At 51.4% G+C, this 25,353-nt stretch overlaps 2 protein-coding genes across 3 annotated transcripts in view; one reads left to right on the top strand and one right to left on the bottom strand.

Moving 5' to 3' along the window:
* LOC144598330 (protein O-GlcNAcase-like) overlaps positions 1–2,824 on the bottom strand; it is a 57,799-nt gene extending 54,975 nt beyond the window's left edge. Inside the window, exons 1-2 of the mRNA XM_078408367.1 lie at positions 2,766–2,824; positions 112–1,880 (exon numbers count right to left, since the gene is read on the bottom strand). Of these exons, the coding sequence (XP_078264493.1) occupies positions 112–1,880; positions 2,766–2,824 (1,828 nt within the window). The remainder of the gene's footprint in view (positions 1–111; positions 1,881–2,765) is intronic.
* On the top strand, positions 1–24,790 carry ccdc166 (coiled-coil domain containing 166). 2 transcript variants are annotated; one of them, XM_078404540.1, is made up of 8 exons: positions 1–35; positions 4,203–4,327; positions 6,489–6,542; positions 9,551–9,605; positions 12,776–12,920; positions 17,107–17,186; positions 23,472–23,648; positions 24,083–24,790. In XM_078404540.1, the coding sequence occupies exons 2-8, from the start codon at positions 4,224–4,226 to the stop codon at positions 24,530–24,532; spliced, it is 1,065 nt and encodes a 354-aa protein (XP_078260666.1). In that variant the 5' UTR covers positions 1–35; positions 4,203–4,223; the 3' UTR covers positions 24,533–24,790. The 2 variants fall into 2 exon arrangements, with proteins under 2 accessions (XP_078260666.1, XP_078260739.1); XM_078404613.1 differs by having other exon boundaries at positions 17–79.
* Positions 24,791–25,353: the final 563 nt, after the last annotated feature.

Here is a 25,353-nt window from a genome sequence, read left to right as displayed (position 1 = left end):
GTGACGGGGCCTGTTGTGGAGCCTGAAGCCTGCGGGTGAGTTCCCGCTGCCGGCGGCGAGACCGCGGTCACGGCCCGTGGTGAGCAGCGGGAGTCAAGTTCAACTACTTGCATTGGGTGGAGGGGTGGGGGGAGCTGGTGGTCGGGAGCCGCTGTCGCTGGTCCGCAGACCCCCCCTGGTCCTCCAGACCCCCCTGGTCCTCCAGACCCCCCTGGTCCCCCAGACCCCCCTGGTCCCCCAGACCCCCCTGGTCCCCCAGACCCCCCTGGACCTCCAGACCCCCCTGGACCTCCAGACCCCCCTGGACCTCCAGACCCCCCTGGTCCTCCAGACCCCCCTGGTCCTCCAGACCCCCCTGGTCCCCCAGACCCCCCTGGTCCCCCAGACCCCCCTGGTCCCCCAGACCCCCCTGGACCTCCAGACCCCCCTGGACCTCCAGACCCCCCTGGTCCTCCAGACCCCCCTGGTCCTCCAGACCCCCCTGGTCCTCCAGACCCCCCTGGACCTCCAGACCCCCCTGGTCCCCCAGACCCCCCTGGTCCTCCAGACCCCCCTGGTCCGCAGACTCACCTGGTCCTCCAGACCCCCCTGGTCCTCCAGACCCCCCTGGACCTCCAGACCCCCCTGGTCCTCCAGACCCCCCTGGTCCTCCAGACCCCCCTGGTCCTCCAGACCCACCTGGTCCTCCAGACCCCCCAGGTCCTCCAGACCCCAGGTCCTCCAGACCCCAGGTACCCCAGGTCCTCCAGACCCCAGACTTCTGGTCCTTCAGACCTCCAGACCCCAGGTCCTCCAGACCCCAGGGACCCCAGGTCCTCCAGACCCCAGACCCCTGGTCCTCCAGACCTCCAGACCCCAGGTCCTCCAGACCCCAGGGACCCCAGGTCCTCCAGACCCCAGACCCCTGGTCCTCCAGACCTCCAGACCCCAGGTCCTCCAGACCCCAGGGACTCCAGACCCCAGACCCCTGGTCCTCCAGACCTCCAGACCCCAGGTCCTCCAGACCCCAGGGACCCCAGGTCCTCCAGACCCCTTGTCCTCCAGGCCCCCAGACTCCTGGACCTCCAGACCCCCAGACTCCTGGACCTCCAGACTCCCAGACCCCTGGTCCTCCAGACTCCCAGACCCCTGGTCCTCCAGACCCCAGACTCCTGGTCCTCCTGACCGACAGACCCCTCGTCCTCCAGACCCCCAGACTCCTGGTCCTCCAGATTCCCAGACTCCTGGTCCTCCAGACCCCCAGACCTCTGGTCCTCCTGCCCCCAGACTTCTGGTCCTCCAGACCCCCAGACTCCTGGACCCCCAGACTCCCAGAACCCTGGTCCTCCAGACCCCCAGACCTCTGGTCCTCCTGCCCCCAGACTTCTGGTCCTCCAGACCCCCAGACTCCTGGTCCTTCAGACCCCTGGTTCTCCAGAACCCCAGACGCCTGGTCCTCCAGACCCCTGGTCCTCCAGACCCCAGACCCCTGGTCCTCCAGACCCCAGACCTCTGGTCCTTCAGACCTCCAGACTCCTGGTCCTCCAGACCCCCAGACCCCTGGTCCTCCAGACCCTTGGTCCTCCAGATTTCTGGTCCTCCAGACCCCTGGTTCTCCAGACTCCTGGTCCTCCAGACTCCTGGTCCTCCAGACCTCCAGATTCCTGGACCTCCAGACTCCCGGTCCTCCAGACCCCTGGTTCTCCAGACTCCTGGTCCTCCAGACTCCTGGTCCTCCAAACACACAGTCCTCCAGACCCCCAGTCCTCCAGACTCCTGGTCCTCCAAACCCACAGACCCCTAGTCCTCCAGACCTCCAGACTCCCGGTCCTCCAGACTCCCGGATCTCCAGACCTCCAGACTCACGGTGCTCCAGACCTCCAGACGTGGTCCTCAGACTCCTGGTCCAGCAGACCTCCAGAATCTCATTCCTCCAGAATCCCGTTCATCGAGTCAAAGACCGTGGAAACAGGCCCTTCGGCCCAACTTACCCACACCAACCAACAAAAGTTCATGTTCTTGGAACAGAATTAGGCCATTCAGCCCATCAAGTCTACTCTGCCATTTCAATCATGGCTGATCTATCTCTCCCTCCCAATTCCCCATTACCCTTGACACCCGTACTAATCAAGAATCTATCTATCTCATTGGCTTGTCCTCCACAGACTTCTGTGGCAAAGAATTCCAAAGATTCACCACCCTCTGATTAAAGAAATCCCTCCTCATCTACTTCGTAAATTTATGTCCATTTATTCTGAGGCTGTGCCCTCTGGTCCTTGACTCTCCCACGAGTGGAAACATCCTCTCCACATCCACTCTACCCAGTCCTTTCACTATTTGGTAAGTTTCAGTCTACCTGGAGGACCAGAACTCTGCAGTCTTCAGTCTTCCACATTCCCAGACCTCCAGAATCTCATCCTCCAGACTCCCAGGTCATAGAGTCATGCAGCGTAGAAACGGGCCCTTTGGCTTAATTTGACAATGTTGACCAACATGTCCCATCCCCACTAGACCCACCTGCCAGCGTTTTGGCCCATATCCCTCTGAACCTTTCCTATCTACGTGTCTGTCCGAATGTTATTTTACATCCTCCGGACTCCCCCGATGCCCCACCTCGGTGAACTTCATGAACAGGCGATCAATAGTCGGCCGGTCCCTAACCAGGGGACCACGAGCTCCATGATGTTACCTCGGTACACGTGATAATAATAAACTCAACTCAACTCAACCTCACATCTGCTATCTTCTATTTCTCTGCCCATATCTGTAACTAATTTGAATCTCACTGTATCCTCCGGCAGCCTTCCTCACAGTCCGCGACTCCACCTGTTTTGGCGTTGTCCATAAAATCCCTATCAATCGAAAAATAAATCCTGGAAGGAGTGTCTCACTGTGCTGTGATCTCTCTCTCTCCCACTCCATGGTAGAATAACTTCCTTGGATTCACTAAAAAGGATACAAAGTGCTGGAGTAACTCAGTGGGTCAGGCGGCATCTCTGGAGAACATGGTGACGTCTTGAGTCAAGACCCTTCTTCAGACTGAGAGCCAACAAAGGGGGAGATTAGAGATATATATACAAAAGCTTTTCACTGGACCTTGGAGCATGTGACAATAAACTAAACTGAAGGGGGAGACTAGAGATAGACACAAAAAGCTGGAGTAACAGCGGGACAGGCAGCATCTCTGGAGAGAAGGAATGGGTGACGTTTCGGGATGAGACCCTTCTTCAGACTAGAGATATGGAAGGGTAAGGTGTGTAAACGACAGATCAAAGCAGACGTTGATCAAGGTTCATTGTTAGTTGAGGGGAAGGTGACGATGAGGCATATAATCAGTAAAATTAATCAGGACAGTGAAAATAGTCAGAGAAGTAGGGTGGGGGAAGGATAGAGAGAGAGGGAAAGCAAGCGTTACTTGAAGTTAGAGACATCAACGCTCATACCACTGGGATGAAAGCTGCCCAAACGCAGTACAAGAAAGGGTCTCGACCTGAAATGTCACCCATTCCTTCTTTCCTGAGATGCTGCCTGACCCGCTGAGATATTCGAACTTTTATGTATTTATCTTCGGTTTAAACCAGCATCTGTAGTTCCTTCCTAAACTGACTACACATACACCGATGAGCCAAAACATTATGACCAATGACAGATGAAGTGAATAACATTGATTATCTTGTTACAATGGCACCTGTCAAGGGGTGGGATATATTAGGCAGCAAGTGAACAGTCAGTTCTTGAAGTTGATGTGTTGGATGCAGGAGTAAAGACCTGAGCGACTTTGACAAGGGCCAAATTGTTATGACCAGACAACTGGGTCAGAGCATCTCTGAAACGGCAAGGCTTGTGGGGTGCTCCCGGTCAGCAGTGGTGAGTACCTACCGACTGGTCCAAGGAGGGACAAACCACAAACCGGCGACAGACAGGGTGTTGAGCGCCTAAGGCTCGTCGATGCGCGAGGGCAACGAAGGCTATCCCGTCTGGTCCGAACCGACCGAAGGTCGACTGTGGCACAAGTCAGGGAAAATGTTAATGGTGGTCACGGGAGAAATGTGTCACAATACACAGTGCATCGCACCCTGCTGCGTATGGGGCTGCACATGGAGGACCAACAGTGTATTAGGCGGGTGGTCATAATGTTTTGGCTCATCAGGTCATAATGTTTTGGCTCATCAGTGTATTTTAAGGAAGTGCTTGCCAAAGCTAACTTTCCATTGACAATCCAGCGCAGGTAAGCCGCAGCAAGCATGTCCAAGAAGAAAGGGCGCGCCGAAGCCAAGGCCAAGCCTGTGGGGACGGAAGAGGTGGTGCTGGCCAACACCACGGACCGAATTGTCACCCTGCAAAATGAGTGAGACCCCGGCCTTTGGGAACAGGGGGTGGTGAGGGGGCAGTGGGTTATGGAGAGCTGGTGGGGGGGAGGGGGGGGGAGGGGGGGGTGAGGGCGTAGCTCAGGAACGGGATGGGGATGGGTCCAAAGCTTGGGTGAGACTGGTGTGTAGGGAGGAGCCATGCACCTGCACTCCTAGATCCCTCTGCTCCACAACACTACCCAGAGGCCTACCATTCACTGTGTAGGTCCTGCCCTTGTTAGACGTCCCAAAATGCAACACCTCACACTTCTCTGCAGTAAATCCCATCAACCATTCCTCCGCCCACCTGGCAAATCGATCCAGATCCTGCTGCAATCGTTCACAACCATCTTCACTATCTGCAAAAACACCCACTTTGTATCATCAGCAAAGTTGCTGATCTTGCCCTGTATTTCTCATCCAAATCATTGATGTAGATGACAAACAGTAACGGGCCCAGCACCAAACCCTGAGGCACACCACTAGTCACAGGCCTCCAGTCTGAGAAGCAACCTGCCACCATTGCCCTCTGCTTCCTTCCATGGAGTCAATTTACTATCCATTCAGCTATCTCTCCTTGGATCCCACGCGATCTTACCTTCCAGAGCAGTCTACCATGCGGAACCTTGTCGAACGCCTTACTGAAATCCATGTACACAACATCTACAGCTCTGCCCTCATCAATCTTTTTGGTCACGTCTTCAAAAAACATCAATCAGATTTATGAGACACGACCTCCCACGTACAAAACCATGCTGACTGTCCCAAATCAGCCCTTGCCCATCCAAATGCCTGTGTATCCTATTCCTCAGAATACTCTCCAGTAACTTACCAACTACAGGTGTTAAGCTCAACAGCGTGTAGTTCCCAGCATTTTCCCTGCAGCCCTTCTTGTAAAGAGGTACATTTGCCAGCCTCCAGTCTTCTGAATGGTGTCAAGTTATGAAAAGGGGACGTACAACGAGATCTGGGTGTCCTAGTGCATCAGTCACTGAAAGGAAGCATGCAGGTACAGCAGGCAGTGAAGAAAGCCAATGGAATGTTGGCCTTCATAACAAGAAGAGTTGAGTATAGGAGCAAAGAGGTCCTTCTGCAGTTGTACAGGGCCCTAGTGAGACCGCACCTGGTGTACTGTGTGCAGTTTAGGCCATTTAGAACGGAGATGAGGAAAAACATTTTCAGTTAGAGAGTTGTGAATCTGTGGAATTCTCTGCCTCAGAAGGCAGTGGAGGCCAATTCTCTGAATGCATTCAAGAGAGAGCTAGATAGAGCTCTTAAGGATAGCGGAGTCAGTGGGTATGGGGAGAAGGCAGGAACGGGGTACTGATTGAGAATGATCAGCCATGATCACATTGAATGGCGGTGCTGGCTCGAAGGGCCGAATGGCCTACTCCTGCACCTATTGTCTCCTGGATTTAAGGACGACTCGTTCCTCCTAGTTCAACTAGTTTCCTGCAATGTCCTTGGATATATCTGATCAGGCCCTGGAGATTTGTCTACCTTCATACACGATAATACCTTCAGTACGTTTTTGGCGCTAATACTGACTGCTCTCAAGATATTTCCATTGACTGCCCCAAGTTCCTCCGTCCTACTGTCTTTCTTCTCGGTAAATACAGAGGGGAAATACTTATTGAAGACCTTGCCCCATCTCCAGTGGCTCCACACAGAGGTGACCGCTTTGATTCCTGAGAGGTCCCACACTCTTTCTAGTCACCCTTTTCCCCCTTATGTATTTATGAAATCTTTTGGGATTGTCCTTAATGCTACCCGCCTGTCCCATGCATCCTTCTTGTATTTGACCAAGGGAGCTTCCACTCTGTGTCTACCCCCTGCTGTCCCTGCTCTAGGAATGTGTGACGGGGTGGTGTAGAGGGAGCTTCACAGGAGGGCCGGGGGGGGGGGGAGGTCTCTGAAAACTACAGGGGAGCCGGTGGGGGGGGGGGGGGGGACGGAGAAGGGATGTGTACTTTTTGTTACTTTGTCGGCATCTTTGTGACGACTCTTTTGAGTACTTTGTACGCGAAAGCAAAGAATTTCACGGTACCTAGCTAGGTACAAGTGACAATAAAGTATCATCATCATCCCCCATTTTTCCTGTGTTTGACCCAAACCTCTCTAAACCTAAAATGTTGATGGCGTTTGTTTTTGTCTTGAAAGGTACGATGAGATCGTCACAGAACTTAAGCAGCTGAAGTTGAAGATTTATCAGCTGTATCCTTTACTGGCCTCCGTGAAAACCAGGGATACTGCTGTGGTTCACTACAGATGACCCCCGAACAAAACCAAACCACTTTATCCCCCTGCCTGCCTACCTAGCCTCATTGCAACACCTGCAGTTTAGACTTCAGACTTTAGAGATACAGCGCGGAAACAGTCCCTTCGTCCCACCGAGTCCGCGCCGACCAGCGATCCCCGCACGCCAACACTATCCTACACACGCTAGGGACAATTGACACATACACCAAGCCAATTAACCTACAAATCTGCACATTTTTGGAGTGTGAGGAAAGCAGAGCGCCCTGAGAAAACCCACGTGGTCACGGGAAGAACGTACAAACTCCGTACAGACAGCACCCGTAATCAGGTTGGAACCCGGATCTCTGGCGCTGTGAGGCAGCAACTCTGCCGTTGCGCCACCATGCCTGCAAATTCCTGTGTCTGCCTTACAGCGAATGCAGCGCCGGAGACCCGGGTTCCATCCCGACCTCGGGTGCTGTCTGTGCGGAGTTTGTACGTTCTCCCCGTGACCTGCGTGGGTTTTCTCCGAGATCTTCGGTTTCCTCCCATACTCCAAAGACCTGCAGGTATGTAGGTTAATTGGCTTGGTGTAAATGTAAATTGTCCCTAGCGGGTATAAGATGGTGTTAATGTGCGGGGATCGCTGGTCGGCGCGGACCCGGTGGGCCGAAAGGGCCTGTTTCCGCGCTGTATCTCTAAACTTAACTTAACACACAAAAGCAAATTACACGCGAATTACACAAAACATTTCTAAATGAAAGACGACTGCAAAAAGACCAAGTACACAATCAGAATAAAAGTGCTGCCTGGATTAGGGGGGTTTCAGCTACAGGGAGAGAGGGGCTGGATAGATTTGGATTGTTTTCTCTGGAACGTTGGAGGTTGAGGGGAAAGGATAGAAGTATGCGAAGTATGAGAGGCATAGAGATAGGGTAGACAGTCAGAACCTTTTTCCCAGGGTGGAATGTCCACCACTAGAGGGCATAGTATAAGGTGAGAAGGGGGAAGTTTAATGGAGACTAGCCGGTGTGGACCCGATGGGTCCAAATCTCTCCTGCAACCCTCCCACAACTGACGACACTCACCCACTCCATCCCCGGCTCCTGCCCCCGGTGGCCATCTTGGGCACACCCACCTCCCCATTGGCCGCCACTCCCCTAGACTTAGGCGGGTCCCATTGTGACCTGGAACGCGGCTGACGGCCAGGGTGAGTGGATAAGGGACTTATTAAAGTTTAAAAAGGTGATTTGTAAAGTTTAAAAAGTGGAAAACTTTTTAAATATAACAACCATTTGAACCGCAGGCCAATGGTGAGGAAGGTGGGCCTAAAATCGTTGCGCTACCGTGTACCTTTTTGGCTGCATTTCGGGAACAAATATATATATATATTAACTAACAAGATGAGAGTTTTAGTAATATATAGATAGATGTGCGGGGCAAATTGTTTTTACACAGAGGGTGTTGGGGGCCTGGAACGCACTGTCAGGGATGTGGTGGTGGCTGAAACGATGGTGGCGTATAAGAGGCTTTTAGACAGGCGCATGAAATGAAGCGATATGGATCGTGTGCAGATAGAGGAAATCAGTTTAACTCGGTATCGTGTTCAGCACAGACTTCCTCTGCTGCACTGTTCTATGTTCTACGTAGAATAAAAGTTGTCCAGTGACACGATTGCCAAGGTGAACTCAAGTGCTTTCCGAGAGTAGGAGAGACTCTTCTTGGCCTGATTCCCGATCAGTACGGGTGTCTGGGTTATGGGGAGAAGGCAGGAGAATGGGGTTGAGAGGGAGAGATAGATCAGCCATGATTGAATGGCGGAGTAGACTTGATGGGCCGAATGGCCTAATTTATGTTCTGCACAGTCATAGAGTGATACAGCGTGGAAACAGGCCCTTCGGCCAAACTTGCCCACACGGGCCAACATCTACACTAGTCCCACCTTCCAGCGTTTGGCCCATATCCCTCTAAACTTGTCCTATCCATGTACCTGTCTAAATGTTTCTTAAACGTCCAGGTTCAGGAACAGCTTCTTCCCTACAGCCATCAGGCTATTAAACACAACAACCTCCATTATGCTCTGAACTTGGACTGGCCGGTGTGGGCGAGTTGGGACGAAGGGCCTGTTTCCACACTGTATCAACTGTATGACTCTTATCTAACTACATAGACTATTATTGTTATTATTGCACTGTTATTGTTTTGTTTTTATGTGTACATATGTGTGCATGTATATATTTTTAATATACATATATATATATACACATATATATGTGAGTGTGTGTATATGTGAGTATTTTTGTGATTTTTTTTGTCTCGTTTATTATTCTCTGCCTCAGAAGGCAGTGGAGGCCAATTCTCTGAATGCAGTCAAGAGAGAGCTGGATAGAGCTCTTAAGGATAGCGGAGTCAGGGGGTATGGGGAGAAGGCAGGAAAGGGGTACTGATTGAGCTATTGTCTATTGTCTATTATTTATTATATTATTTACAGTGTACTATGTTTACATATTCTGTTGTGCTGCTCCAAGTAAGAATGTTATTGTTCTATCTGGGACATATGACAATAAAACACTCTTGACCTAGTCCCTGCCTCAACTATCTCCTCGTTCCATACACCCACCACCCTTCTTGTGTGAAAACGTTACCCCCTCAGATTCCTATTAAATCTTTTTATTAGGAACTCTCCCTGTGCTGTTCTATCCCATGTTCTACGATCAAGTGCAAGCAGAGTTCGACATGGTGTTCGGCACAAACATTGTGGGCCGAAGGGCCTGCTCCTGCGCTGTACTGTTCTGAGCTAATGTGTGCCGCTCTATCAAGAGATGTGGGGACAAAGCAGGAACAGGGAACTGATTTTTAATGATCAGCCATGATCACATTGAATGGCGGTGCTGGCTCGAGGGGCCGAAGGGCCTACTCCTGCAGCTATTTTCCATGTTTCTATGCTCCACGTTCTGTGACTTTCTTTAGCGGTTGTGTCCCAGGCGGCAAGAGAATGAGTTCCTGGAGAAGGAAGCGCAGCAGACCCGGCTGGAGACGGTACGTAGGGGGCCGCGGGCACACCTGGGGCAGTCTTCGGGCAGAGGCGAGGGAGGGAGGGAGGGAGGGAGGGGGCTGGAGGAACGAGGGGAGGCGGTTTCGTTTAGTTGATTGTCACGTGCACCGAGGTACAGTGAAAAGCCTTTGTTGCGTGCGGTCCAGTCAGCGGAAAGACAATACAACAGACAATAGACAATAGGTGCAGGAGGAGGCCATTCGGCCCTTCGAGCCAGCACCGCCATTCAATGTGATCATGGCTGATCAATACCTGATTGCAGTCGAGCCGTCCACAGCGTACAGATACATGATAAGGGAATAACGTTCAGTGCAAGGTAAAGCCAGCAAAGTCCGATCAAGGATAGTCACCAATAAGGTACATAGTAGTTCAGGTCAGGATGGGCTGCCACTCTTCGTCTCTGCGATGCGCAGTTGGGCAGACAACGCCGGAGATGCGGGTTCGATCCTGACCCTGGGCGCTGTCCGTACGGAATTTGCACATTCTCCCTGTGACCACGTGGGTTTCCTCTGGGTGCACATCACCGTCTATATCTCTCCTTTCCCTTATCTCCAACCAGTCTGACAAAGGGTCTCGACCCGAAACGTCAACCGTTCCTTCTCTCCAGAGATGCTGCCTGTCCCGCTGAGTTACTCCAGCATTTTGTGTCTATCTTCGGTTTAAACCAGCATCCGCAGTTCCTTCCTACACCACAAGAGGGAGGCAGGTTGCTTTATAATGTAACGGAGGAACTGAAAGCCATTGTGGGCTTTCAAAAGGACTAAAAAGGGAGAAACTCTCTCAGTGGCAGGAGGTTCAGCAACCAGACAAATGTGGAAGTCGGCAATTAGCAACTTCCCATTTCATCCTCCATCCGTCTGAAGAAAGGCCTCGACCCGAAATGTCAGCCATTCCTTCTCTCCAGAGATGCTGCCTGTCCCGCTGAGTTACTCCAGCATTTTGTGTCTATCCTAACAAGTCTGAAGCAGGGTCCTGACCTGAAATGTCACCTATCCATGTCCTGATGCTGCCTGACCCACTTAAACATAGAAATATAGAAAATAGGTGCAGGAGGAGGCCATTTGGCCCATTGAGCCAGCGCTGCCATCCATTGTGATCATGGCTGATCATCCACAATCTGTAACCCGTGCCTGCCTTCTCCCCATATCCCTTGATTCCACTAGCCCCTAGAGCACTATCTAACTCTCTCTTAAATTCATCCATTGAATTAGCCTCCACTGCCTTCTGTGGCAGAGAATTCCACAAATTCACAACTCTGGGTGAAAAAGTTTCTTCTCACCTCATTTTTAAATGGCCTGCTGGGCCAGAAGGCAGTGGAGGCCAATTCTCTGAATGCATTCAAGAGAGAGCTAGATAGAGCTCTTAAGAATAGCGGAGTCAGGGGGTATGGGGAGAAGGCAGGAACAGGGTACTGATTGAGAATGATCAGCCATGATCACATTGAATGGTGGTGCTGGCTCGAAGGGCCGAATGGCCTCCTCCTGCACCTATTGTCTATTGTCTATTGTCTATCACTGATCGGCACATACTGTTTTTATGTTACTTTCTTCTATGTTACCAACCAACATGCCCCATCTACTCCAGTCCCACCTGCCTGCGTTTGGCCCATATCCCTCACAAAAATGTCCTATCCATATACCTGTCTAAATGTTTCTTAAACCTTGTGATTGTCCCTGCCTCTACTACTGTACCTCCTCCGGCAGCTTGTTCCATACACCCACCACCCTTTGTGTAAAAAAGTAGTCACTCTTCATGTTCCTATTAAATCTTCCCCTCCCCCACCCCCCTCACCTCCTTCCTTGACATCATTCCCACCCCCTCTCCTGACATCAGTCTGAAGAAGGGTCTCGACCCGAAACGTCACCCATTCCTTCTCTCCCGAGATGCTGCCTGACCCGCTGAGCTTTACTGAAGGTCCACCTCTTGGCCTCATTGCTGTCGGTGAAGGCGACAGGCTGTGGCTACAGGTGTGATCAAGGAGTTACTAAAAAAAGATTTGCTGCTAAAACCACCGAGTCATAAGTTCACACGATCATAAGTTAAGTCATAGGAGCAGAATTAGGCCATTCGGCCCAGCAAGTCTACTCTGCCATTCAATCATGGCTGATCTATCTCTCCCTCTCAACCTCATTCTCCTGCCTTCTCCCCATAACCCCTGACTAATCAACCCGTACTAATCAAGAATCTGTCAATCTCCACCTTACAAAATGTCCACTGACTTGACCTCCAGAGCCATCTATGGCAATGAATTCTACAGAATCACCACCCTCTGATGAAAGAAATTCCTCCTCATATCCTTCTTAAAGGAATGTTCTTTTATTCTGAGGCTATGCCCTCTGGTCCCAGACTCTCCCACAAGTAGAAACATCCTCTCCTCATTAACTCTGTCCAGGCCTTTCACTATTCGGTAAGTTTCAATGAGGTCCCTTCCTGGTCTCCAAATTTGAGGAAGGATATTCTTGCTATTGAGGGCGTGCAGCGTAGGTTTACTAGGTTAATTCCCGGAATGGCGGGACTATCATATGTTGAAAGACTGGAGCGACTAGGCTTGTATACACTGGAATTTAGAAGGATTCCAATATTTAGAATATATGATTATTAAGGGGTTGGACAACTAAGAGGCAGGAAACATGTTCCCAATGTTGGGGGAGTCCAGAACCAGGGGCCACAGTTTAAGAATAAGGGGTAGGCCATTTAGAACTGAGATGAGGAGAAACTTTTTCAGTCAGAGTTGTGAGTCTGTGGAATTCTCTGCCTCAGAAGGCAGTGGAGGCCAATTCTCTGAATGCATTCAAGAAAGAGCTAGATAGAGCTCTTAAGGATAGCGGAGTCAGGGGGTATGGGGAGAAGGCAGGAACGGGGTACTGATTGAGAATGATCAGCCATGATCACATTGAATGGTGGTGCTGGCTCCAATGGCCTCCTCCTGCACCTATTGTCTATCATTCTTGTAAACCTCCTCTGGTGCCAGCACTCTCCAGACCCTCTACAGAGCCTATGGCCTCTGGTCCTAGACTCTCCCACGAGTGGAAACATCTTCTCCACATCTGCTCTATCCAGGCCCTTCACTACTTGGTAAGGTAATCAGAGACTTGTTATTCTTTCGGAACTTTCCGATTCATGCGTTTTGTTGAATTCCCGTTCCCACCTTCAGCAAGAATACATCCAGCAGATGGCAAAGAGGTCGGAGAAAACCCAGAATCAAATCATCAGCTTGAGTGACCAGAACCAGAAACAGCTGGATGAAATCAGGAAAGCAAAGGAGAAAATAATGGCCGAGTTTGAAGCTCGGAAACAAGGTCAGATACGTCTATAAGTGCAAAATGAGTAGATACCTTGGGAGGTCATGTTGCAGTTATATGAGACGTTGGTGAGGCCACACCTTCCTTCTCTCCAGAGATTAGGGTTGCCAACTTCCTCACTCCCAAATACGGGACAAGGTGACATCACCGCCCCGCGCCCCACGTGACCTCACCCAGCCAGCGGCCACGTGCTCCCGCTCTACCAATGGCGTCCGTCATTGGTGGAGCGGGAGCACGTGGCCGCTGGCTGGGTGAGGTCACGTGGGGCGCGGGGCGGTGACGTCACCCTTTGTCCCTTATTTGGGAGTGAGCAAGTTGGCAACCCTACTAATACGGGACAAGGGCGGTCCCGCACGGGACAAACCAATTCAGCCAAAATACGGGACGTCCCGGCTAATACGGGACAGTTGGCAACCCTACCAGAGATGCTGCCTGTCCAGCATTTTGTGTCTATCTTTTGACTTGTAGAGTCATAGAAACAGCATAGTAACAGGCCTCTTCGGCCCTTAGGTAATCTATGATGAGCCAGATGCCACATCATTGTTAGTCCCATTTGCACATTTGGCCAATATGTGGCCTCAAACCCGTTCCTCTTCATGTTCCTGTCCAAGTATCTTTTAAGAGGAGTTGAGTATAGGAGCAAAGAGGTCCTTCTGCAGTTGTACAGGGCCCTAGTGAGACCGCACCTGGAGTACTGTGTGCAGTTTTGGTCTCCAAATTTGAGGAAGGATATTCTTGCCATTGAGGGCGTGCAGCGTAGGTTCACCAGGTTAATTCCCGGAATGGCGGGACTATCATATCTTGAAAGACTGGAGCGACTAGGCTTGTATACACTGGAATTTAGAAGGATGAGAGGAGATCTTATGGAAACGTATAAGATTATTAAGGGGTTGGACACGTTAGAGGCAGGAAACATGTTCCCAATGTTGGGGGAGTCCAGAACCAGGGGACACAGTTTAAGAATAAGGGGTAGGCCATTTAGAACGGAGATGAGGAAAAACGTTTTCAGTCAGAGAGTTGTGAATCTGTGGAATTCTCTGCCTCAGAAGGCAGTGGGGGCCAATTCTCTGAATGCATTCAAGAGAGAGCTAGATAGAGCTCTTAAGGATAGCGGAGTCAGGGGGTATGGGGAGAAGGCAGGAAAGGGGTACTGATTGAGAATGATCAGCCATGATCACATTGAATGGCGGTGCTGGCTCGAAGGGCCGAATGGCCTCCTCCTGCACCTATTGTCTATTGTCTATAAACATTGCCACTGTACCTGCCTCAACTGCCTCTTCTGGCAGCTCATCCCCTACACCCACTACCCTCTGTGTGAAAAAGTTGCCCTTCAGGTTCCTGTTAAATCTTTCCTCCCTCACCTTCATCCTATGCCTTCTCGTTCTTAAATAGACACAAAATGTTGGAGTAACTCAGCGGGTCAGGCGGTATCTCTGGAGAGAAGGATTGGGTGACGTTTGGCGTAGGAACTCTTCTTCAGTCAGAAGTAACCAGCTTTTTTTTAACAAGAAATGTATTCAATTATTAAAAATAATATTTACAATACAATAAAACAAAACAGCACCCCCCACCATAATTCAAGACAAACAAATATACTAAATGAACTACTATACAACTATGTTACACTCCTTGCATTCCACCCCCAGCGGTCCCGGAAGTCCCCCAGGGTGCCCGTGGACAGCGCGTAGTCCGTCTCTAATACCACACGGGCGCGGACGTAACCCCGGAAAAGGGGCGGGCAGCCGGCTCGGGCAGTGCCTTCTTCCGCCTGGCGCCATGACTCACAGATGGCCAGCTTGGCCAGGCCCAGAAGCAACCCAACCAGGACATCCCAGGCCCTACCCCAGAAGTAACCAGCTTGGAGGGGATGATGGTATTGAACGCCGAGCTGTAGTCTATAAACAACGGCCCGTTTCCACACTGCCCTGGGCAACGTTGCAGAAGTATTCTCTAGACTTGGCAGAAGGTTGCTTCCCGACGGGTCGTGGCCTTGCCTGACAGCAGGCCTGGCTCGCTGCCATGGTAACGAGATCCCGCCCAGAGAAGTTACCTCCGAGCCCGGGCCCCTGCTCGTCCCGTGGACCGGAGAGCAGGGAGTTGGACCATGCAAGGGCCTGTACGCGGAGCGGCAGTGGGAGGCAGTGCTGGGCCTCGATGACAGAGCCTGGGGTTCTGTGGTGGAGAGAGGGCTCCGTGGGCCCTGCACCAGCCTGGGGCTTATCCCGGGCCGTATCCCAACCACAGGCCCGGCTCGCTGGGAGAGGGAAGGCCGCCGATCCCGGCCCCTGCTCCCCCTGGAGACCGGAGAGGGGGTGGACGGAGACGGTGACGGACGCTGGACGAAGGGCCCGGTGAGAGAAGCAGGAGGGGTCTTACCTTCTGCACCCTCCAAGTCGGCTGTGGGAGGTGTGTGTGTCCCCTCCCCCCCCCCCCCCAGGGAACGAGGGCCGAAGAGGCCCGGGCGAAGAGAGGGACATCAAATCGGAGGGACCGTAATGGAGGCAACGGCTGCCTCGGCCCTGTGGGGCCAACTGCAGATGGGACGGTGAAATGGAGCCAGCATGGCACCTCTTGCCCGTGGACTCAATGGGCTGTTCTGCACCTTCTGGACTTGCCGGGGGGGATTGTGCTTATGTGCGGGGATGGTTTAGCTGAGCTGTGTGCAGAAAATCATTACTTTACTGTACCTGGTACACGTGACACTAAAGAAACCATTGATCCATTGGCAATTCCACCGGGTGGCGCCGTCAGCGATGGCAGCCTCACCAACGGTCTGTTTGTCTTTTCGTCTTTTTGGTATTTTTAGTGTGTTTTGAAAGTTTGTGTTAATGTTCTCTGATGTGTTTTATGTGGGGGGTCGGGGGAAACTTTTTTCCAATCTCTTACCTTGCCGGAGATGCGATTGTTTTCCGGATGGTATCTCCGGTCGCTCTGCAGCCTAACATCGTGGAGCTGGTGGCCTTGCTCGGGACTGACTCTGAGCCCCACCGCGGGGCCGTGGACTTACCTTCGGAGCCTGCGATCCTTCGCCTGGGATCGACGCTCCAACCGCGGCCTGCGGACTTCAACATCGAGGAGCTGGTAGTCTCGGGTAGAGACCGATGTCGGGAAGCTTCAAAGCAGCAGGAGGTTCGACAAGCCCTGACCCGGGAGCTGAGATTCCCCCCGATGCAGGAGCTTGATCGCCCCGACACGGAGGGCCCGACCGACGGCTATGGGAGTCGATAAATCGTCCCGACAACGGAAGGCTCGAGGCAGGGAAGAGATTGAACTCTTTTTTCGCCTTCCATCACAGTGAGGAAGGATATTCTTGCTATTGAGGGCGTGCAGCGTAGGTTTACTAGGTTAATTCCCGGAATGGCGGGAATGTCATACGTTGAAAGACTGGAGCTACTAGGCTTGTATACACTGGAATTTAGAAGGATGAGAGGAGATCTTATCGAAACGTATAAGATTATTAAGGGGTTGGACACGTTAGAGGCAGGAAACATGTTCCCAATGTTGGGGGAGTCCAGAACAAGGGGCCACAGTTTAAGAATAAGGGGTAGGCCATTTAGAACGGAGATGAGGAAAAACTTTTTCAGTCAGAGAGTTGTGAATCTGTGGAATTCTCTGCCTCAGAAGGCAGTGGAGGGCAATTCTCTGAATGCATTCAAGAGAGAGCTAGATAGAGCTCTTAAGGATAGCGGAGTCAGGGGGGTATGGGGAGAAGGCAGGAACGGGGTACTGATTGAGAATGATCAGCCATGATCACATTGAATGGCGGTGCTGGCTCAAAGGGCCAAATGGCCTCCTCCTGCACCTATTGTCTATTGTCTATTCATGTTGAAATGTATTGTGTGTGTCCCGTTGCTTTTTATTGATATGAGACTGTACGACAAATAAAATCCCTCGTATGTTGCAAAACATACTTGGCTAGTAAAGTATGAGAATGATTCTGATTCTGGTTATTGACCAAGAATGACGTGCCATTCACCTGACCACGGCACGACAGCACTTCACTGTGGCTGCCTCACTCTTTGACAGGGTGATTCATTTCTGCAAAAACCAACCCTTAGTTGGAGATAAGAGAAGCTGCAATGGCAGTGTTGAAGTGTGAGCTGTTTCGGGCAGAGCTGCTGACCACAGTCTTCGCACCATCCTGTCCTGTCTGACTTTTGTTTCCTTCGCTCTGTCCCTGCAGGTCTGAATATGACTCAGATTGAGAAGGAAACTGAGCTGCTGCAGATCAACAAGGACATCGAGAGCCTGAATGAGTATAAAGTAAGTGTGGAGTCAGAGGGTGGTGGATCTGTGGGACTCTCTGCCACAGAGGGCTGTGGAGCCCAAGTCAGTGGATATTTTGAAGGCGGAGATAGACAGATTCTTGATTAGTGCGGGTGTCAGGGGTTACGGGTAGAAGGCAGGAGAATGGGGTTAGGCTGGGAGAGATAGACCAGCCATGATTGAATGGCGGAGTAGATCTGATGGGCCGAATGGCCTAATTCTACTCCTATTTCACGGCCTGATGAGAGTCTTATCTGGTTTACCCAGTGTTAGGCTTCGATCTGAAAGTGCAGCCAGAGTCACTAGAAACTGCAGATTTTAGTTTTTGAGTTTTAGTTTTGGAGATACAGCGCGGAAACAGGCCCTTCGGCCCACCGAGCCCTCACCGACCAGTGGTCCCCACACACTAACACTATCCTACACACACTAGGGCGAATTTTACATTTATACCAAGCCAATTCACCTACAAACCTGCACATCTTTGGAGTGTGGGAGGAAACAGCGGATCGGCTAAATGCTTGCCCAGAAGCTCTTGCCCAGAGAAGGGAAATCGAGGACCAGAGGACATAGGTTTAAGGTGAAGGGGATAAGATTTAATAGGAATCTGAGGTAACATTTTCACACAGAGGGTGGTGGGTGTATGGAACAATCTGCCAGAGGAGGTAGTTGAGGCTGGGACTATTCCAACATTTAAGAAACATTTGGGCAGGTACATGGATAGGACAGGTTTAGGGAGATATTAGACCAAGTGGACCCGTTGGGCCCAAACCTCTCCTGCATTGGTGCAGTACCCTCTCCTCCCACCCTCCCTCTCTCTCCTCCCCCCTTTCTCCCTCTCCTCCCCCCTCCCCCCTCCTCTCTCCCCCTCCCCCCTTCCCTTCCCTCCCTCTCTCCCCCTCCTCCCTCCCCTCTCCTCCCCCTTGCCCCCTCCCTCCCCCCTCCTCCCCCTTGCCCCCTCCCTCCCCCCCACCTCCTCTCTCTCCCTCCCCTCCCCGCCTTCCACACTCCCCTTCCCCTCCCTACTCCATCCCCCTCAACCCTTATCCTTCCTGCCCCTCTAGGGGGGAGAAATCTGGAGGAAAGATGAGGGAGGGGAGGAAAAAACCTGCCAAGTGATAGGTGGATACAGATGAGAGGGGTTCTTGATTGGCAGAGGGTATCGGGGTTATGGGGAGAAGGCAAAAGAATGGGGTTGAGAGGGAAAGATAGATCAGCCATGACTGAATGGTGGAGTCGACCCGATAGGCTGAACGTGTAGGAAAGAACTGCAGACGCTGGTTTAAATCGAAGGTAGACACAAAATGCTGGAGTAACCCAGCGGGACAGGCAGCATCTCCGGAGAGAAGGAATGGGTGACGTTTCGGGTCGAGACCCCTTCTTCAGACAGGCTCGACCCGAAACGTCACCCATCCCTTCTCTCCAGAGATGCTGCCCGTCCCGCTGGGTTACTCCGGCACTTTGATGGGCTGAATGGCCTGATTCTGCTCCTATTATTTGTGACCTTATGACTAAAGTGTGGCCAACAGGAGTGAAAAGTGAAATTAGAGGGTGGGATTTTGGTGGGAGGGGCAGGCGTGAAGGGGAAAGGAGGGGTGGGATAGTGGGAGAGATGGGTGCATAGAAGGAAGATCATAGAAGGCCCACCATCTCTGTGCCAAACATGATCTCTGCCTTAAAAAATATCCACTGATTCGGCCTCCACAGTCAAGTCAAGTCAAGTCAAATTTATTTGTCACATACACATACTCGATGTGCAGTGAAATGAAAGTGGCAATGCCTGCGGGTTGTGCACAAAAATAATTACAGTTACAGCATATAAATAAAGTTAATAAGTTACTAAACATAGCACAAAAAGTGTCGACAAAAATTTAGTCTCTGGGGTTATCAAAGTTGACAGTCCTGATGGCCTGTGGGAAGAAGCTCCGTCTCATCCTCTCCGTTTTCACAGCGTGACAGCGGAGGCGCTTGCCTCTGGAGCATCCGTAGCATCTGGAACAGTCCGTTACTGGGGTGGCAGGGGTCCCTCATGATCTTGCTTGCTCTGGATCTGCACCTCCTGATGTATAGGTCCTGCAGGGGGACGAGTGTAGTTCCCATGGTGCGTTCTGCCGAACGCACTATTCTCTGCAGGGCCATCCTGTCCTGGGCAGAGCTGTTCCCAAACCAGACTGTAATGTTGCCGGACAGGATGCTCTCTACAGCCCCAGAGTAGAAGCAATGAAGGATCCTCAGCGACACTCTGAATTTCCTCAGTTGTCTAAGGTGGTAAAGGCGCTGCTTAGCCTTACCCACCAGTGCGGCAATGTGCGTTGCCCACGTCAGATCCTCTGCGATGCGGACTCCCAAGTATTTGAAACTGCTCACCCTATCCACAATAGACCCATTTATCTCCAGTGGCGTGTACGTCCTTGGATGTTTAGCCCTTCTGAAGTCCACAATCAGCTCCTTTGTTTTAGTGACATTCAAGAGGAGGCTATTGTCCTGACACCAGAGTGCCAGATCAGCCACCTCCTCCCGGTAGGCCTTCTCATCGTTGTTGGAGATCCGGCCCACCACCACAGTGTCATCAGCAAACTTGATGATGGAGTTTGAGCTGAACCTGGCCCTACAGTCATGTGTGTACAGGGAGTACAGTAGGGGGCTAAGGACGCAGCCCTGGGGGGATCCTATGTTCAGGTTGAGGGAGCTAGATGTGTGTTCCCCCATCCTGACCACTTGGGGCCTGACAGTGAGAAAGTCCAGGACCCAGGTGACAACCGAGGTGAGGGCCACCGGTCGGTAGTCATTTAAACACGTTGGAGAGGCATTCTTTGGCACCGGTACAATGATGGATCTTTTGAAGCATGCAGGGACCACGGACTTTGCCAAGGAGAGGTTGAATATTGTGGTGAGCACTGGAGCAAGCTGAGTAGCACAAGACTTTAGTACTCGCCCAGATATACCATCTGGGCCTCCAGCTTTCCTCGTGTTCACACGCGTCAGAGCCCACCTCACCTCATGCTCGGACACCGAGAATGTGTGCACATCCCCGGCGGTGGATCCCCCTCCAGCCTCGCTAGCCAGCGCCCCTTCGGTGCTGTTTTTAGACGGCGAGCTGGTGGTGTTACCCGTCTCAAACCGTGCGTAAAAAGAGTTCAGGTCATCAGCTAAGGAGGAGCCGGCACTTCCGGTTGAGGGGGTGCTGGACCTGTAGCTAGTTATAGTCCGTAGCCCCTGCCAAAGGCGCCTGGTGTCCTGCTGCTCCATCTGTGACTCCATCTTGTCCCGGTACCTCTTTTTTGCATCCTTCACTGCCCTTCGCAGTCGGTAGGACTCTCCCTTGTAGTCGTCCATGTTGCCGGATGCCAGGCCGGAGTTGTAAGGCCCACAGCCGTCTGTGGCAATGAGTTCCACAGATTCACCACCCTCTGACGAAATAAATTTCTCCTCACCTCCTTCCTAAAGGAACGTCCTTTAATTCTGAGGCTGTGGCCTCTGGTCCGAGACGCTCCCACTAGTGGAAACATCCTCTCCACGTCCACTCTGTCCAGGGGGGCCTTTCACCATTCGGTACCTGTAAGCTACACTTGGTTGTGGCAGTGTAGCTGTAGAGCTTCTGTCTTACAGTGCCACAGACCTGGATTCGATCCTGACCATGGCCGGGGTGCCGCGAAGCCCAATGCTGGGACCCCAGTTATTTACAATATATGTCAACGATTTAGCTGAGGGGGTCAAATGTAACATTTCCAGGTTTGCGGATGACACAAAGCTGGGTGGCAGTGTGAGCTGCGAGGAGGATGCTATAAGGCTGCAGGGTGACTTGGATAAGCTGGGTGAGTGGGCAGATGCAGTATAATGTGGATAAATGCGAGGTTATCCACTTCGGTGGCAAGAGCAAGAAGGCAGATTATTAGCTGAATGGTGTCAGATTAGGTAAAGGGGAGGTGCAACGAGACCTGGGTGTCCTTGTACACCAGTCACTGAAAGTAAGCATGCAGGTGAAGCAAGCAGTGAAGAAAGCTAATGGTACGTTGGCCTTCATTGTGAGAGGATTTGAGTTTAGGAGCAAGCAGGTCCTACTGCAGTTGAACAGGGCCCTGGTGAGAGCACACCTCGTCATAGAGCGATACAGTGTGGAAACAGGCCCTTCGGCCCAACTTGCCCACACCGGCCAACATGTCCCATCTACACTAGTCCCACTTGCCTGCACTTGGTCCATATCTCTCCAAACCTGTCCTATCCATGTATCTGTGTAACTGTTTCTAAAATGTTGGGATAGTCCCAGCCTCAACTACCTCCTCTGGCAGCTTGTTCCATACACCCACCACCCTTTGTGTGAAAACGTTATCCCTCAGAATCCTATCAATTTTTTCCCCTTCACCTTGAACCTATGTCCTCTGGTACTCAATTTCCCTACTCTGGGCAAGAGACTCTGTGCAACTACCCGATCTATTCCTCTCATGATTTTGTACACCTCTATAAGATCACCCCTCATTTTATGCGCTCCAGGGAATAGAGACCCAGCCTGCTCAACCTCTCCCTATAGCTCACACCCTCTAGTCCTGGCAACATCCTCGTAAATCTCTGAAACCTTTCAAGGTTGACAATATCTTTCCTATAACATGGTGCCCAGAACTGTTCACAATATTCTAAATGCCATCCCACCAACATCTTATACAACTGCAACGTGACCTCCCAACTTCTATACTCAATACTCTGACTGATGAAGGCCAAAGTGCCAAAAGCCTTTTTGACCACCTTATCTACCTGTGACTCGACCTTCGAGGAACCATGCCCCTGCACTCCTAGATTCCTCTGCTCCACACTACCCAGAGGCCTACCATTTACTGTGTAGGTCCTGCCCTTGTTCGACATCCCAAAAGCAACACCTCACACTTCTCTGTATTAAATTCCATCAACCATTCCTCAGCCCATCTGGCCAATCGATCCAGATCCTGCTGCAATCGTTCACAACCATCTTCACTATCTGCAAAACCACTCACTTTTGTATCATCAGCAAATCTGCTCATCTTGCCCTGTATGTTCCCATCCAAATCATTGATGTAGATGACAAACAGTAACGGGCCCAGCACCGAACCCTGAGGCAACACCACTAGTCACAGGCCTCCAGTCTGAGAAGCAACCTTCCACCATCACCCTCTGCTTCCTTCCATGGAGCCAATTTACTATCCATTCAGCTATCTCTCCTTGGATCCCATGCGATCTAACCTTCCAGAGCAGCCTACTACTATACGGAACCTTGTCAAATGCCTTACTGAAATTCATGAATACATCATCTACAGCTCTGCCCTCATCAACCTTTTTGATCACGTCTTCAAAAAACTCAATCAGATTTATGAGACACGACCTCCCACCTACAAAACCATGCTGACTATCCCTAATCAGCCCTTGCCCATCCAAATGCCTGGAGTATTGTGTGCAGTTTGGTCTCCTAATTTGAAGAAGGACATTCTTACTATTGAGGGAGTGCAGCGTTAATACCTGGGATGGCAGGACTGACAAATGATGAATCTATGTTTCTATTCACAAAATGCTGGAGTAACTCAGCAGGTCAGGCAGCATCTCAGGAGAGAAGGAATGGGCGACGTTTCGGGGCGAGACCCTTCTTCAGACTCGGGTCTCGAGTCGAAACGTCGCCCATTCCTTCTCTCCTGAGATGCTGCCTGACCTGCTGAGTTACTCCAGCATAAATACCTTCGATTTGTTCCAGCATCTGCAGTTATTTTCTTACACAATCTATGTTTCTATGTTTCTAATGGGTCGACTAGGCTTGTATTCGGTGGAATTTAGAAGGATGAGAGGGGATCTTATAGAAACATATAAAATTCTTAAAGGATTGGACAAGTTGGATGCAGGAAAAATGTTCCCGATGTTGGGGGAGTCCAGAACTAGGGGTCACAGTTTAAGAATAAGGGGTTGGCCATTTAGGACTGAGATGCTGAAAATTTTCTTCACCAAGAGAGTTGTGAATTTGTGGAATTCTCTGCCACAGAAGGCAGTGGAGGCCAATTCACTGGATGTTTTCAAGAGAGTTAGATTTAGCTCTTAGTGCTAACGAAATCAAGGGATCTGGGGAGAAAGCAGGAACGGGGTACTGATTGTGGATGATCAGCCATGGCTGGCTCGAATGGCCGATGCCTGCACCTATTTTCTATGTTTCTAAAATGGAACCTAAAGTCTGGCTATTGAGGGAAGGCGGTGAAAGGGAACTCTTGAGTGAAATGTGGTCTCTTTGTGTCGTCTCTCCCCCCCCCCCCCCCCCCCCTCCGCTGGCCGTGGCAGGAACTGCGCGAGATGCAGCTGGCCCGGATCAAAGAGCTGGACGAGCAGGTGATGGTGGCTCGGGCCCAGCACTCTCAGAACCTGCACAACCTCAAGACCAATTTCAACAAGGAGAAGAACGATTACCAGCACAACGCCAGGAGGATGGTCAAGATGCTGGAGAAGGAAGCCAACAAGGTACAATAGACAATAGACAATAGGTGCAGGAGGAGGCCATTCGGCCATTCGAGCCAGCACCGCCATTCAATGTGATCATGGCTGATCATTCTCAATCAGTACCCCGTTCCTGCTTTCTCCCCATACCCCCTGACTCCGCTATCCTTAAGAGCTCTATCTAGCTCTCTCTTGAATGCATTCAGAGAATTGGCCTCCACTGCCTTCTAAGGCAGAGAATTCCACAGATTCACAACTCTCTGACTGAAAAAGTTTTTCCTCATCTCAGTTCTAAATGCATCGGGTGTCAGAGGTCATGGGGAGAAGGCAGGAGAATGAGGTTAGGATGATAGATCAGCCATGATTGAATGGTGGAGTAGACTTGATGGGCCGAATGGCCTAATTCTGCTCCTATTCCTCATGACCTTATTGAGCATTGACTGTGTGTGTCCCTGCAGGAGGCAGTGACCTGCCTGATCCAGCACATCGAGGCGGTCAAGGATGAGAACCTGGACCTACGGGAGCTGCTGGTGTGCCTGATCCGCCGCTCGCGAGTGCTGCGAGAGCAGCAGCTGGAGCTGGAGGAGCAGCAGAGCCAGGTGCTGCGGGAGAGGGAGTACTGCAGCAAGCTCAGGACCCTGCGCTACCGCAAGCACCTCGACAACAAGCCCCCCGCCATCACCCAGCCCGACAAGCCCAGCCCCCAGGAGCGGCCCAGGACGCCGCAACGTGACGACACTCCGGAACGGCCAAGTTCCCAGCAGCCCTCCCCGAGGGTGGCGGCAACGGCCGAAGCCCCACTGATCAACGTGTGGGACTCAGACGAAGAAGCCGAGGACGAGGACGAGCCCAAGGCCAGCAAGAAAGCACACAAGGGAGTGGAGGATGATGAGGAAGCAGACGACTAGAGGCTGGGCCAGAGGAGAGTGCCAGACCCATGGCCCACATGGGTAGCTCCAAGCCCACATCTCCAAGACCAAACCACAACCTGTCCTCGACCCGAGGAAGAGACACTATCTTCCCAGTCACACACCTCTAACACTTTCGATGCTTTTCCAGATTTTGTATCTATTTTTCTCTCTGTCGATGAATATTAAAATGACTGCACCTTTGGTACATGTAATCTCTGGGCCTGTTTAGAAGGATGAGCGGGGATCATTGAAACATACCGAATATTGAAAGGCCTGGATAGAGTGGATGTGGAGAGGATGTTTCCACTGGTGGGGGAGTCCGGGACCAGAGGCCAAAGCTTCAGAATAAAAGGACGTACCTTTAGAAAGGAGATGAGGAGGAATTTCTTTAGTCAGAGGGTGGTGAATCTGTGGAATTCTGTGGTGTGTAGGAGGAAACTGGTGATCCCGGAGAAAACCTACGCAGGTCACGGGGAGAACAGACAAACTCTGTACAGACAGCGCCCGTAGTCAGGATGGAACCCGGGTCCCTGGCATTGTCAGGCAGCAACTCTACCGCTGCACTTTTGTGCCGCCCATTCACATGATTCACAATAGCATTTAATTATTTTTTTAAATACCATAAAATAGTAATTTATTTAGAAAAAACATTGGATAACATAGCAGTGAAGACTGAAAATCTTCCCTGCACCCAATATTAACATTGAAACATTTCCAAATCGTTGTGCCAGAGTGAGACAGGAGCTGAGCAGGTGGGTGAAGCTGATGTATTGTCAGACTGTATGTTTGCTCAGCAGCATACGACTCAGATACATGAA

Source organism: Rhinoraja longicauda, chromosome 1 (genome assembly GCF_053455715.1).
Source record: "Rhinoraja longicauda isolate Sanriku21f chromosome 1, sRhiLon1.1, whole genome shotgun sequence".
Taxonomy (NCBI): domain Eukaryota; kingdom Metazoa; phylum Chordata; class Chondrichthyes; order Rajiformes; family Arhynchobatidae; genus Rhinoraja; species Rhinoraja longicauda.
This window is presented reverse-complemented; position numbering and strand designations above follow the sequence as displayed.